The sequence below is a fragment of the Lagopus muta genome, chromosome 8, assembly GCF_023343835.1.
Source record: "Lagopus muta isolate bLagMut1 chromosome 8, bLagMut1 primary, whole genome shotgun sequence".
NCBI lineage: Eukaryota > Metazoa > Chordata > Aves > Galliformes > Phasianidae > Lagopus > Lagopus muta.
This window is the reverse complement of record NC_064440.1, coordinates 29,094,265-29,105,929: the sequence shown is the minus strand read 5'-3', so window position 1 is coordinate 29,105,929 and position 11,665 is coordinate 29,094,265. Positions and strand designations below refer to the sequence as shown.

The 11,665-nt window shown below is 40.3% G+C and overlaps 1 protein-coding gene across 1 annotated transcript in view; it reads right to left on the bottom strand.

Moving 5' to 3' along the window:
• Positions 1-2,742: 2,742 nt before the first annotated feature.
• The window catches only part of STAT4 (signal transducer and activator of transcription 4), a 37,674-nt gene continuing 28,751 nt past the window's right edge, over positions 2,743-11,665 (bottom strand). The window contains exons 15-24 of the mRNA XM_048953464.1: positions 10,698-10,781; positions 9,855-9,953; positions 8,811-8,946; positions 7,738-7,790; positions 6,896-6,990; positions 6,527-6,663; positions 5,946-6,137; positions 4,699-4,765; positions 4,085-4,193; positions 2,743-3,117 (exon numbers count right to left, since the gene is read on the bottom strand). Coding sequence (XP_048809421.1) covers positions 3,091-3,117; positions 4,085-4,193; positions 4,699-4,765; positions 5,946-6,137; positions 6,527-6,663; positions 6,896-6,990; positions 7,738-7,790; positions 8,811-8,946; positions 9,855-9,953; positions 10,698-10,781 — 999 coding nt within the window. The 3' untranslated portion in view covers positions 2,743-3,090. The remainder of the gene's footprint in view (positions 3,118-4,084; positions 4,194-4,698; positions 4,766-5,945; positions 6,138-6,526; positions 6,664-6,895; positions 6,991-7,737; positions 7,791-8,810; positions 8,947-9,854; positions 9,954-10,697; positions 10,782-11,665) is intronic.

Here is an 11,665-nt window from a genome sequence, read left to right as displayed (position 1 = left end):
AGCTTCTCCAGGAGAATGCTGTGGGAGACAGTCTGCCTGGGCTTCATAAAGCCTTTGACACTGTCAACTGCCTTTCCCTCCGCCACCAGCTGCGTCACTGAATTGTAAGAGGAGATGAGGCTGCTCAGGCAGGATCTGCCTGCTGTGAACCCATGCTGGAGCCTGCTCTGATCCTCTGGTTATCCCACACAGGTGACGTGATTCCACTCAATATGATCCCGTCTATGGCTTTTCCCAGTTCTGAGGTCAGGCCGACAGGCCTGTAATTTTCTGGATCCTTTTTCTGACCTTCTTGTAGATGGGAGTCATGGTGGCAAGTGTTTGCAGTGAAGAAACCTCAGGGTGTTGAGCCCCTGCTGCGCAAGCTGCAGCACCATGGGTGGGGTAGGAGTCCTGGCTGGGCCCTGGAGAGCAAGGCGGGCATGGAAATCCCCAAGGGTGCCCTTTGCCTCTGCTTCCTGTGCTGTCTGTGTACAAGGAATACACTGAAAGATTGTACAACCATATCTCTGGCTGTTAATTTATGAACTATAACCCAGATTTCTATCCAACGCAGAAACTTGCAGGACTGCTTACAAGCGGCAGGCAGTTGAGTGTTTTAGTTGTTCCTGGTGTTTGGCCAGCTGAGTTTTCATCCCAGTAAATATCTTGTGATGTAGAGGTTTCATCTTGATTGGAACTGACTTGTTAGGACATGCAGGGTCTTGTTTATTCCCATCTGCTGTGTGAATGGTCAGTGAAGTATATAAACTTAATGGGGGATGTTTGGGTCCTTTTTGGTTTAGTTTGTATCTCCCACTCTCCTCAAACAGAGGAAACTTCTTAGCTGATGGAAGATATGTGTAAATAAAAGGTCTGCTGGTAAGCTTTTTGTTTGGAAGCCCTGAGTACTGGTATGAATGTGAGTGCTTTATAAATAAAGCCAATAGGAAAATGGTAATAAATCTTTAGATTTAATCTGAAACCTTATGATAGGGCAGGATGCAAAGCACAGCACAGTTCTGTTGGGTTCTTTTCCTGTTATTTTTGACTTTGCAGCTGCAAAACCCAGTGAAAGCACAAGCGCTGTTAGTGAAAGTACTGGAGAGTAAATGTCATCTCTTTTAGCAGTGTCTGAGAGTGTCCCTTTTGAAGTGCTTTTCTCTTTCTTCACGTTTTAGTTCCTTCCTCTGAGCCCTTGTCTTATAAAAGGACTGTGTGTGTGTGTGTGTGTGTGTGTGTGTGTGTGTAAGAAGAATTGATCAGTATATGTTTATTTTAAAGAAAATCACTTTTGCCTCTTCAAAGTAGCAAACAGAGCTGAAATAGTGTGCCTTCCAATTAGACCAACAAAGAAAACTAATACTAGAACCTGATCCGCAATCCTATTCAGCCACGTGAGAAGTAATTGAATTGTGCAAGGAGCAGAAAGGAAAGGAAGGAAGAGTGATTCACATGCTGTCTGCACCTTTTGTTTTTAAATTATTTTAAACTGCATTTTTCATGACCTTTAGATGGGCAGAATCCATCTTATTAAGATGGCGAAAACAGGTCAGAATAAAAAAGTATACAGCGTGAGGTGAAGTTTACTTTGTTGCTGTTGAAGTCTTGTGGGCTGTGGTTTGGACTTGTGCTCAACTGAAAGAAGTGGTCTTGAAGGTCTTTTCCAACATACACGATAGGCGATGCAGGTCTATATTTTTATCTTGGAGAATTCCACAAAAATCCAGGTGTCCAACTTTAAGCCAAAAACTCTTTTTATTCGTACTGGTCGTATAAATTACAGTTGTTTTTAGACATATATACACAACAGTCATTGTTTATGGGAGAATAATTTCTATGAGATGCTTTGCAAGAAGAAATATGATTCTGCAGCTAGCTTGGAATCACTGAAACTGATCAACTACAGAGATGTTTGGTCATGCAATATCTAGTCTGATATTTCAGCAATGCCCAAAAAGAATTTCTCTCCATTCTAACAGAGATGTTGCTTGCTAACGTCAATGGTATGGGTGGGGGGTGGGGGGGTAAAGAAGAGAAATGAAACTGAAATCTAGGTCTGACTGATGCAAGGGGATTGTTTTCATCCCTAATGTCTGTATTATTTGCGCTTCAGCATCTGCAGCTCACGCACTTACTGATGTTTGTGTGTTCTAAGAACTTTGTATGCATTAGCCATTTATTTTGCACACAAGTTAAATCTGAACGAGGCTGCACGCGTGAAAGACAACGGCCCTGGAACGGCCATTTTATTATTCTATTAACAGAATATTGAGGGATAATACTGGGAAAAACAAACAGATAAACCAACATTAATCTATGCCAAAATAAGCATAAGGAAATGCTTTTCAAAGGCGGTGTAAAACTAGTTATCCTGCTTATCAAATGAGACTCTGACAGGCGTGTAACATTGTTATGTATCACTGATTGGCCCGTGGACAGAAAATGCTGTAGCTCCTGGGTAATTGTTTTCTGAAACTGTTCTTCCTAGCCTGCATGTAGCAGATAGTATCCCAGCTTTTCCTAGTGTTGCCTTCCTCTCTCTCAGAACTTCTGCTGTGGTGATAGTCTGTGCTCGAGGTGGTTCATCTTGAGGAAAAAATGAACCCTGGATGTAACTGAATTTGGAGGGTGAGAATCTGCACTTTAAAATAGAAGCTAAACTGAGGGTATATAAAGAGATGATTAAGCGAATGTAATATAAACTGATTTCCTCAAGTACCTTAAAGTCTTTAGTTGTCCTTATATGCTGTTATCAGAAGGAAAAAAAAAAAAAAAATCTGTTCTTATACTGTTGTATTTACAATTATAAGGTCAGTAATTCCGCAGGTAGAAATTCATACCTACTGGACCCCACTGGAATCAAATGACCTGCGAGTGGGGATGGATTTGGCCTTTTATCAGTGTAGGTAGCAGTCTCAGGTGGCTATGTGTAACCTCTAGGAAGAAAATGTCTGTTTTACGTGGAACTGAGAACAGGAGGAGGCCCAAAAATAGCATCATAATGGTTTCCAGGAAATAGTGATTTACAGTGATGGCAGAGAAGATATTTATTATGCTTCTAACCCATGCAGTGTCCACGCGATTGCTTATTTTTCCAATATGTGAACTTCAGTCAGTTGAGTAAGGAGAGCTCAGCTAGAAGGAAAAAAGAGAAGATCAGTCTCAGGGCAGTTACTGCTGCTCGTTCAAGAGGAGTTGCACATCTAATCTCAATGTAGCTGTAGTATAATCTTGACAGCTCTTAAGACTCTAAAGATGTCTTTTCTAGTTCTTTACAAGATATAGTAATTCTCTTTGGAAAACAGCATAGTAGAAGTTCTCAAGAAAAATTGTGTATCTTTTTATCAACTTCTGTGCTTCTTGTAACCTATGGATTTGGACAGAAAGTCTCTTAGTGGAATCTTGCTTTTGCAGTGAGCAGAGGAATGGATAAGAGTTCAGCAAGGCTGCTAAGGCTGTTACTGAGTAGGATGTCATATTCTGCTGCAGCTTTCACTCTTGTTCTCTGCATTGCACAGAGCTCTTTCACTGACACCTCATAGAGAAATTCTGTTGCTTTAACAATAGTGACTTTGCTTACTGTACTTCAGTACAGCACCACTTGTTCACCTGGTGTGTGAATTTGAGATAATAAACTCTGTTTTTCCTCCTTTCTCATGGGCTGGCGGATGAATTATTGCATGTGCTTAAAAAAAAAACAAACCAACAACCTGAGAATATTTGGAATTTAATGATAAAAGTGAAGCCAACTATTCTTTTCACTGCTGAAACAGGGAAATGCCAGCTAGCATGTGTAGTTCACAGATGCAATTTAGAAGGTCAGAACTGTTTTAATATATTGAAACAAATGAGTGAATGCTCACGATTCCCTGGCCAGGAGCTAAGACAGCTTCATATCAGACAACGCATCCAAGTATGCTGCAGCATCTTGTCTGCGTCAGAGTAGGAAACATTTGTACCACTGTTTCAGAATGCAATAGTGCAAGTGATGGACGAGCTGGGATTTTGGTAATGGTATGAGTGGCCTTTCTGTAACCAGCATCTGTGTTGCAGGTGCTGTTTGCTAAGTGTTAACTTATCAGTGGAAAAGTTTACAACGTACGGCAGTTTCGATGGCTGTGGGACTCAGATGTTCTCTCAGCACAGCATAAACACTTGGAGACATTGGAAGAAGATCTGATGGAGAATGTGGATCTGTAGAGTCATTTAAGCTTCAAAAAAAAAAAAAAAAAGAAAATGATATTAAAAGTATCCTAAATCGCTCCATCTTCATGGAGGATTGTGGGCTATAGTGAATTGACTCATGTTGAATGCTTAATGAAGTTAGTTAAGCTTATACTTGGGCTTGCTGGTGGCCCTGTGAGCATATGCCAATGACTAGGTGTTTAAAAATGCAGGGAATAGGTCTAAAGGAAGACAGAGGTTAAGCCTGACTCTGTAATATCAGCTGCTGAAAAAGGGAACAGTGAAAGATGACCGAAGTACCATTCAGTTTGCATTCAGTTCTGACAAATGTTTTGCCACGTGCATGAGAGAAGCACTCCAGTCAAGTTCTTTGCTTCCCTTTTTTTGTTTTTAGCAGTCTTTGCCCAAACCAGAACTCAGATGCGTTGCTGCCCCAAACTATCTGAATGGGGGAGGAGAGGCAGGGATAAGTTAGTAAAGGTATGTAAATGTAATAGAAAATCAGAGTAATACATCTCTATGGTTACTCACATTTTGGAGACTGGGATAAATACAGAAGGAACGTAACCTTTGACTCCTCCGTCTGAGGGTTTTGAGGCTAAAAAGCCAATAGTAGAGAAATTAAATACTGCCCATTAATTTTACTGTTGGTTTGAAATTGATTATGCTGCAGGCCATAATATGAGAAATATCTGTGATTAAATAAGCAGCCATAAAATGAGGGAATTCCTGAGGTTAATGTCCAGGTTCAGGTCCTAGTCACAGAAATGACTGTGCTTCCCCACTGGAAATACCTACATCACTATCTTGATGTACAGCGTAGCAGCTGATAGAAGAGATCTTGTTAAGGCTTTGAAGAGAGAGGACTGTGCTAGAAGTCCAAATGTACTCAGTTTGTACTGAGTACTTTTCGGTACTGCAAATGCTTGCACGGAGCCCTGTCTGTATCACAGCTTCACATTTGTCTTTTGCTTGAAATTAAATAGGTGCATAATTTTTTTAGAGGACTTGAGCATTAGGCCAAGTCCACTGAATTTAAACAGAGAAGAAAAGCATTTGCTGCCTCAAAGCATCTTTGAGAAGTGTACGGATTTGAATCCAAATGCCTTGTATTCTTTTATAAAGAAATACACATCATTCTGAGCTTATCTAGAAAAATCAGGGTTTTGTTTTTTTTCTTTTTGATGGGATGCAAGCTTGATCTAAAAATGGTTTGACTTGAAACCCAGAGAAGAGCGAGCATGTTTGGAACTAATCTTATCTAGCCTTTTGAGCTAATTTATCTAGCTGTACTTTCCAGTGTAGTTACCAGGGGCAACTGCTGCCTCATTGTGAAATGAAAGCAGGCCTTCCAAGCTCTTCAGAAAAGTCAGAATTCTTTGAAATTAAAGACACAGCTTGTTTCAGTTTTACCCAATTAGGAAGCTGAAGAGCAGGATGGCTTTCCATCTCCTTTGAACGTCTGAATGCTGAATTTTGCAATGTATTGGTCAGGAAAAAAAAATCCAATTACTTTGACTCCTTCTAACTCAAGATCTACTTCTTAGCTTCTTTTAAACAGTGTTGTTGTAGCCTCTAATGTGACCTCTAAGACTGTGGCTCTATTTGTAAAATGAAACTGCCTGCATGACAGACACACATCAAACATTTCTCATGAAGATGCCGATTAAAGGAGGCATCGTGATCTGTTCCCTTCTTCCTTTCCCCAGATTCCTTGAGTTGCCTCTTGGCCTTGAAGCTGCTTTCCAGAAGGGTTAAGTACAGAAAAGGAGCCCAACCTTCATTCGGCTGACAGCTGTAGTGTTTGCCAAAGGCCTTGTCTTTGGGAATGTCCGGGTACAGATACTTCAGAGGGTTTTCAGGAACGTTGTCTGCCATGATAACTTTGTAATCTCGCAGTATGTCAGCAAAGGGCAGCGCAGCTAAGCGGCCTTTGTTGTAGGGTTCCACCGAATGGAATGTCACTTCTCCTGTAGGAACACAAGGGCACGGAGCTGCTGATAGCTGCTGGACCAACATCTCTACTTGGAACGCTTTTTGTTTTCCCTCTAAGTTTACACTGGTACGGGTTTTGCCTTTTGTACCAACATCTTTCAAGGCCTTCTTCCTCCACACGTGGGAACAAACGTAAAGCCTGCAGTCAGCAGGTACATCCCCTAATGAACCTATTTATGGTAATATAAAACACTGAGAGGAAGATTTGCAAAGCTTGGTCTGTGTTCCTCTCCCCAAACCAAACTAACACTATACACATGAACTTCACTTCTAAACAACAACAACAACAAAAACTCAACGAACTGTGGTTACAATTATACCAAAGGGTTTGAGCTCTGTTAATATTTTTTTTAATTGCACTTACCATTTTCTAACTGATCCACCCAAGTAAAGGTAATTCCTCCCAGATTGCTTTCACTAAACCTTAATAAAAATGTTCCTGGTGTCTTGTCTTTGAGCAAAATTCGTTCCTTCTCTTTGCTTACAAATCCCATTACGTACCTGAAGTGTAATAGGAAATCATGGTTTTACTTTTGCAAAAAATATGGACTTAGTTTTGCATTTCTAATAGATTCAGAGGTGTTCCCTTTTTGCAAAGAGTTTGAAACATCATAGATGGGGAGCAAGAGACAGAAGTGTTCGACTCTTTGCAAGTTCTCTTCTGTTCAGCTAGTGAAGAAAAAGGGTAAAGCAGGGAGAGGTCATCACGTGGCTGTTGTTATTTCTTGCTCACCCATCAATCCAAAGAGGAAGAATGTGTTTTTTAATTAAGTCCAGTATAGCTTCAAGCCAAATCCAAAAGGTAAAAGACTTGCCAGGTAAATGTTCCTAATGGGAAACGCATGCAGAAGAAGAACATTATGAGAATATTGTTACACTGCATCCACATGACATAGCTGTCTCAATTCCTGAAGAGTAATCTAGCATCTGTTGAAATGACAAACTGCAGTTGCTGCTTTCAGTAATATATCTGCTTTAAGCCTAATGTGAATACTATGAATTTGTTTAAAGATATGCATTGCAACTCTTTTTTTTTTTTTTTTTTTTTTTTAAAGAAAAATTCATATTCAAAGTTTCTCTCATTATGAAATTGTATTTTGAGAGTTGGAACTACTTTCAATGATGTGTTTTAATATAGTGTGAACAAAAAGCATTTACTCTTCTTTTTTTCTCAGTGTATCAAAGTTACCGAATGTGGAGACAGACTTGGAATAATTTAAGTCACAACTGAGCATGTAGGGAAAACATACTGTATGCTTTATGAAGAACATTCTGTGCACTGATAGCATGATCTATATTGATTATTTGGTAGCACCTGATGACTTTAAATGCCTTTTGCAAACATGATTGTATGACTTACAGAAACATACAGGGCATACTTGACTATAATAACTGTTTCTGGTACCTGTATAAATGCAGTTAAATGGATCTCTTAGCCCAAGCTTTAAACTTCAGGAAATACTGTTTTCATTGTGAAGCTTTTAGACTTCATTTGGTTGTGCTGGGCTGCAAGAGCCACACAAGGCAATTGAGAGTCTCATCACTGACATCAGTGGGTTACTTTCAGAACCGTACCTTGCAGAACTTTGCCCAGGAGAGCTGGTAGTCACTGTAACTGACCTGTTGCCCTAAAAGTAAAATAGAAAAATGTGAGTCTGGGTTTCTGAAGTTGTGAAAGAAATGTTAGTTCACATCTATACAGCTGAAAAATAGTGTAGCCCATCTGGGCTTGGAGAGGCATTGAGAGGGGCTTGCTAAGGCCTGTGTGCATGGAGAAAGAATGCAGCTGGCAGATGAGTTTTGTGTATCTTTCTGAAGCAGCTGCTGATGGTAGCCTGGGGAATATCTGCCTGAAGTTGCCTGGGGCCTTGTTGGTGCAACACTGAGCTCAGTTTTGGTTTCAGTCTAAGTGTCATTTCTCTCACCCTACCTAGAGCTTCCAAGTTTTCTTTTTTCTTTCCATGTTTTCTTTTTTTTTTCCCTCATATTACGGTTGTAACTGAATAACAGGGATGTTTTCTACTCCATTATCTAATAAGGAACCATTAGAAAAGACACCCTTTACTAAAGGAAACTGGCCCTGACTTCTTCTGCAGGAACAGGTAATGCTTTCTTAATTCTGCCAGCCTTCTCCTGAGGCCTCTTCCTTCGCAAGGACAGTCGGACTGAAGCATTTTTTTGCTTGTCTCACCAACTTCTAACCATGCAGGGCTTCATTTCTATGTTGCTGTGAGTAAAAGATCCCAGTATCTAAATGTGCCCCAGAGAACAGATACTTTAAAAAAACAAAAAACAAAAAAACCAACACATTGCTGTCACCAAAAAGGCCAAAATCCCATAAGCAAGCAAAAAGACTTCCTTTTGATAGCTGATGCTGGAGATAACAACTACTTGCTAAGGAAACAAAACAGTGTTGAACGTGACTCTGATGCCCTCTTTCTTCAGCTTAGCAGCCTAGATATTCAGAAGTTGAATCACTTCGTGGTAAGAATAAGCTGACGTGTGCTTTTCTTTAAAGAAAAACAATGTCACAATGGTATTTTTGAAGTCAAGGGTGGAAGTGAAGGTTATGCTTAAAGTCATCACTTTGGACTATCAAATAAAAGAGCCCCAAAACAAATGAAATCCGTATGTTTCTACAGACTTACCCATAAGTTTCTCTGCCAGCATGTTGAGTTGCTCGGAATTGAGTCCACGGCCAACATAGGATGAAAACTGCCAGCTCAGTACTTCTAAGAGCTGACTTAGAGTGGCGGCAGGGGGGTTGTTAAAGAAAGATAAGTTCTGCAACAGAATGAATGCTCTGTTTAGGCTACTAGCAACTATGGAAAGTACTCCAGGCTTTAAAAGAAAGCAGCAAGTGCTTAAGCAAAGGCCAGAGGTGTTTACAAATAAAAAAATAATGCAAGGGGTATGGTGGAAAGGGGAGCGGAATGGACTTGGACAAAGATGCCTTGGTTCCTCCCTGGTTACTAGCAAACCTATAGAGGGATGCTCCTGGAGGGAGTAGGAGGCTGTGTACATCTTGGATGATAAAATACCTTGTTATGCTTCTGATAGTGATGTATGTTAAAGCAGTGAAAATATGCTTAATGCCTGTCCAATAAATGCAGATACTGTGTTCTGCAACTTGCAAACGCAGTAACAGCAATTGAATGCAAAATTTGTGCTGTGCCAGCAGGAGATGTGGAAATAATGATTCTGCTTTTGCTCAGCATTAAAGCTACTAGACAGTGCTACCTGGCTCTTGCAGTCTTCTCTGTGCAAAGCATTAGCTCCTCTAAAATGAGGGGAAATAGCATTTAATTACATTATAGACCCAACCATATATCTACTTCAATAGTTTTGAATTGCACCTGTGAAATTATTTTGTGCTGTGTATGATTTTAATCAACCATGTTCCAGAAAGACAAATTTGACCTGGGAAAGTTGCGAAGAAGGGCAATCATCCTTCCTTAGTTTGTGAGCTACTACTTCAGTCTAAAAAATGAAAGCTAAGAGGCATACGGTTTTACATCTGGGTAGGGAACAAAAGACAGAACAAATAAGTATGATGTTGATTACTGCATATTTGAAGAAAATAAGGTCTGTTTAAGAGGGAGAAACAGCCTTTTTGTAATGAATGTACTTGGCAACCAAATAATAGGAGCGTGAGAATGCAGGAAGCCACTATTTGTGTACTGAAGACCTACCTGAGGGTCATTGGTTGATAGGTTGTACCAAATAATAGAAGCCCATGCATTGGGTAACTGGCTGACGTTGGAAATCATCACTACAGGCAAAGAGCTCGTCTAGGGGGAAAAAAGAGCACAGTAGGTAATGACAGTGCAGTATTACTTGTCTTTTAGCCCTTCCTTGGTCTTCTGCCCCCTCCAAATAGTGCTCTATAGCCTGGGCTCTTCCAGCATGGTAGAGCAAGACCAACTGTTGATAACTGCTGCCCAGCCTGTTTCTAGAGAGAAATGGGCTTTGGGAGGGTGTTCGGGTTTTGAGTTAGCTTGGCCTAGGCAGCAAATTTGGCTTTTAGCTGCATGAAAGCTGTAAAGAAAAATGACTGCATGACATTTTGCAGGCAGAAGAGTGAGACCTGGTAGTGTTGGTCACTGAATTGGTTGTAAGAACAGTCTGTTTTAGGTACGCGGGGATTTCCTGAGCATATTGCTTGCAATTGTCGTAACATTCTCTAATGTGTTAATTTGTGATGTTTAATGGAGGAACGTGCCTTCTAGTGCATATGATTTTATTTCATTTTATTTTATTTTTTAGTTTTTTGGTCACTGGCTTAAATGGAGTGTATGGTCTTTAGATCAGCCTGTATTTTGACTTATGCATAGAAGGGCTAAGAACGTCACATGAAATCTGTGCAGCCCTCTGAGCAGTTCTGGAAATCTGGCAACTGCTTACTGCTGAAGACAGCATCTAGGATAGATGGGCCTAGATGGGCCTGTGGCCTGGCCCAACAGGCTTGTTCCTTGTGAGCCCCTGGAAAATGCTGCTTGTTCTCACCACAGAAAACCTATCCAGAATATACTCACTTCCAAATTGATAGTCAGTCCATACAGGCAGACCTGCGTTTCAAAGCTGATGGAGTGCAGCTCTTCAGTCACCATATGAGGGCCCTGAGGGGAGAAAGCAGATAATGAACTGAGTGTATGCTTGGTGTTTAACACTGCCTGGGCAATCCAGCTGCTGAGATTAGATGTGTGTTTTCTTGCAGCGTTGTGTAATCTCTAAGCAGAAGAGAAAAAGAAGGAAACCTTTTGTTAAACTCTAATCCAGATCTCTGGTGGATATTTTTTTTCTGATGATTCTTAAACCGAAACAAAACCAGCAACCCTGGTTTTAAAGCAATGCTTTCTTTACTTTCAACTTGTGTAAAAATGTTGCTTTACAGCATGGTGTTGCACGCAAATGTAACAGATTTTTGTGTGTCTGCTATTGTCTCCCACTCTTGCTAAAAGTTTCTTTACTGATTGACAGCCCCAATCTAAACACGGATGTTAAATAGGAGACAAGCAGCTCAAAAAAAGCAGTTACAGGAGCTGAGTCCTTAAGCACAAGTAGGCTTCTGTCCTAGAGAACAGTTTTGTTTTCTTTCAAGTATACACAGAAACTTCTTGACAAACAATCTGTTTGTCGTAGTTGATTAGCTTGTGTTACAACATTTTGCTTGGATTACAAACTAGCATAGCTCTATAAACAGCCCTGTAAAATCTCTGCCCCTTGAGAAACATGTCTTTAAAAATAGATACTTCCATCCGCGCGAGTCAAAATATAAAAAGCTTTTTGCCATTTTTTTTCCTGCTTTTTTTTTTCTCTCCCATTGCATATTTGTTTGGCCAGACTTCTTAAAAAAAAAAAAAAAAAAAAAAAAAAAAAAGGCAAGAAGGACAAGAGAGGAGAGAAGGGAAGATTTGTATTTCTGAATCCAAGTACTTCCACTTTGAGTCAACGTAAATGGAAGTGTTCCTTGGGAAAGTGCCTCGCGGCCTTCTGTTTCCCC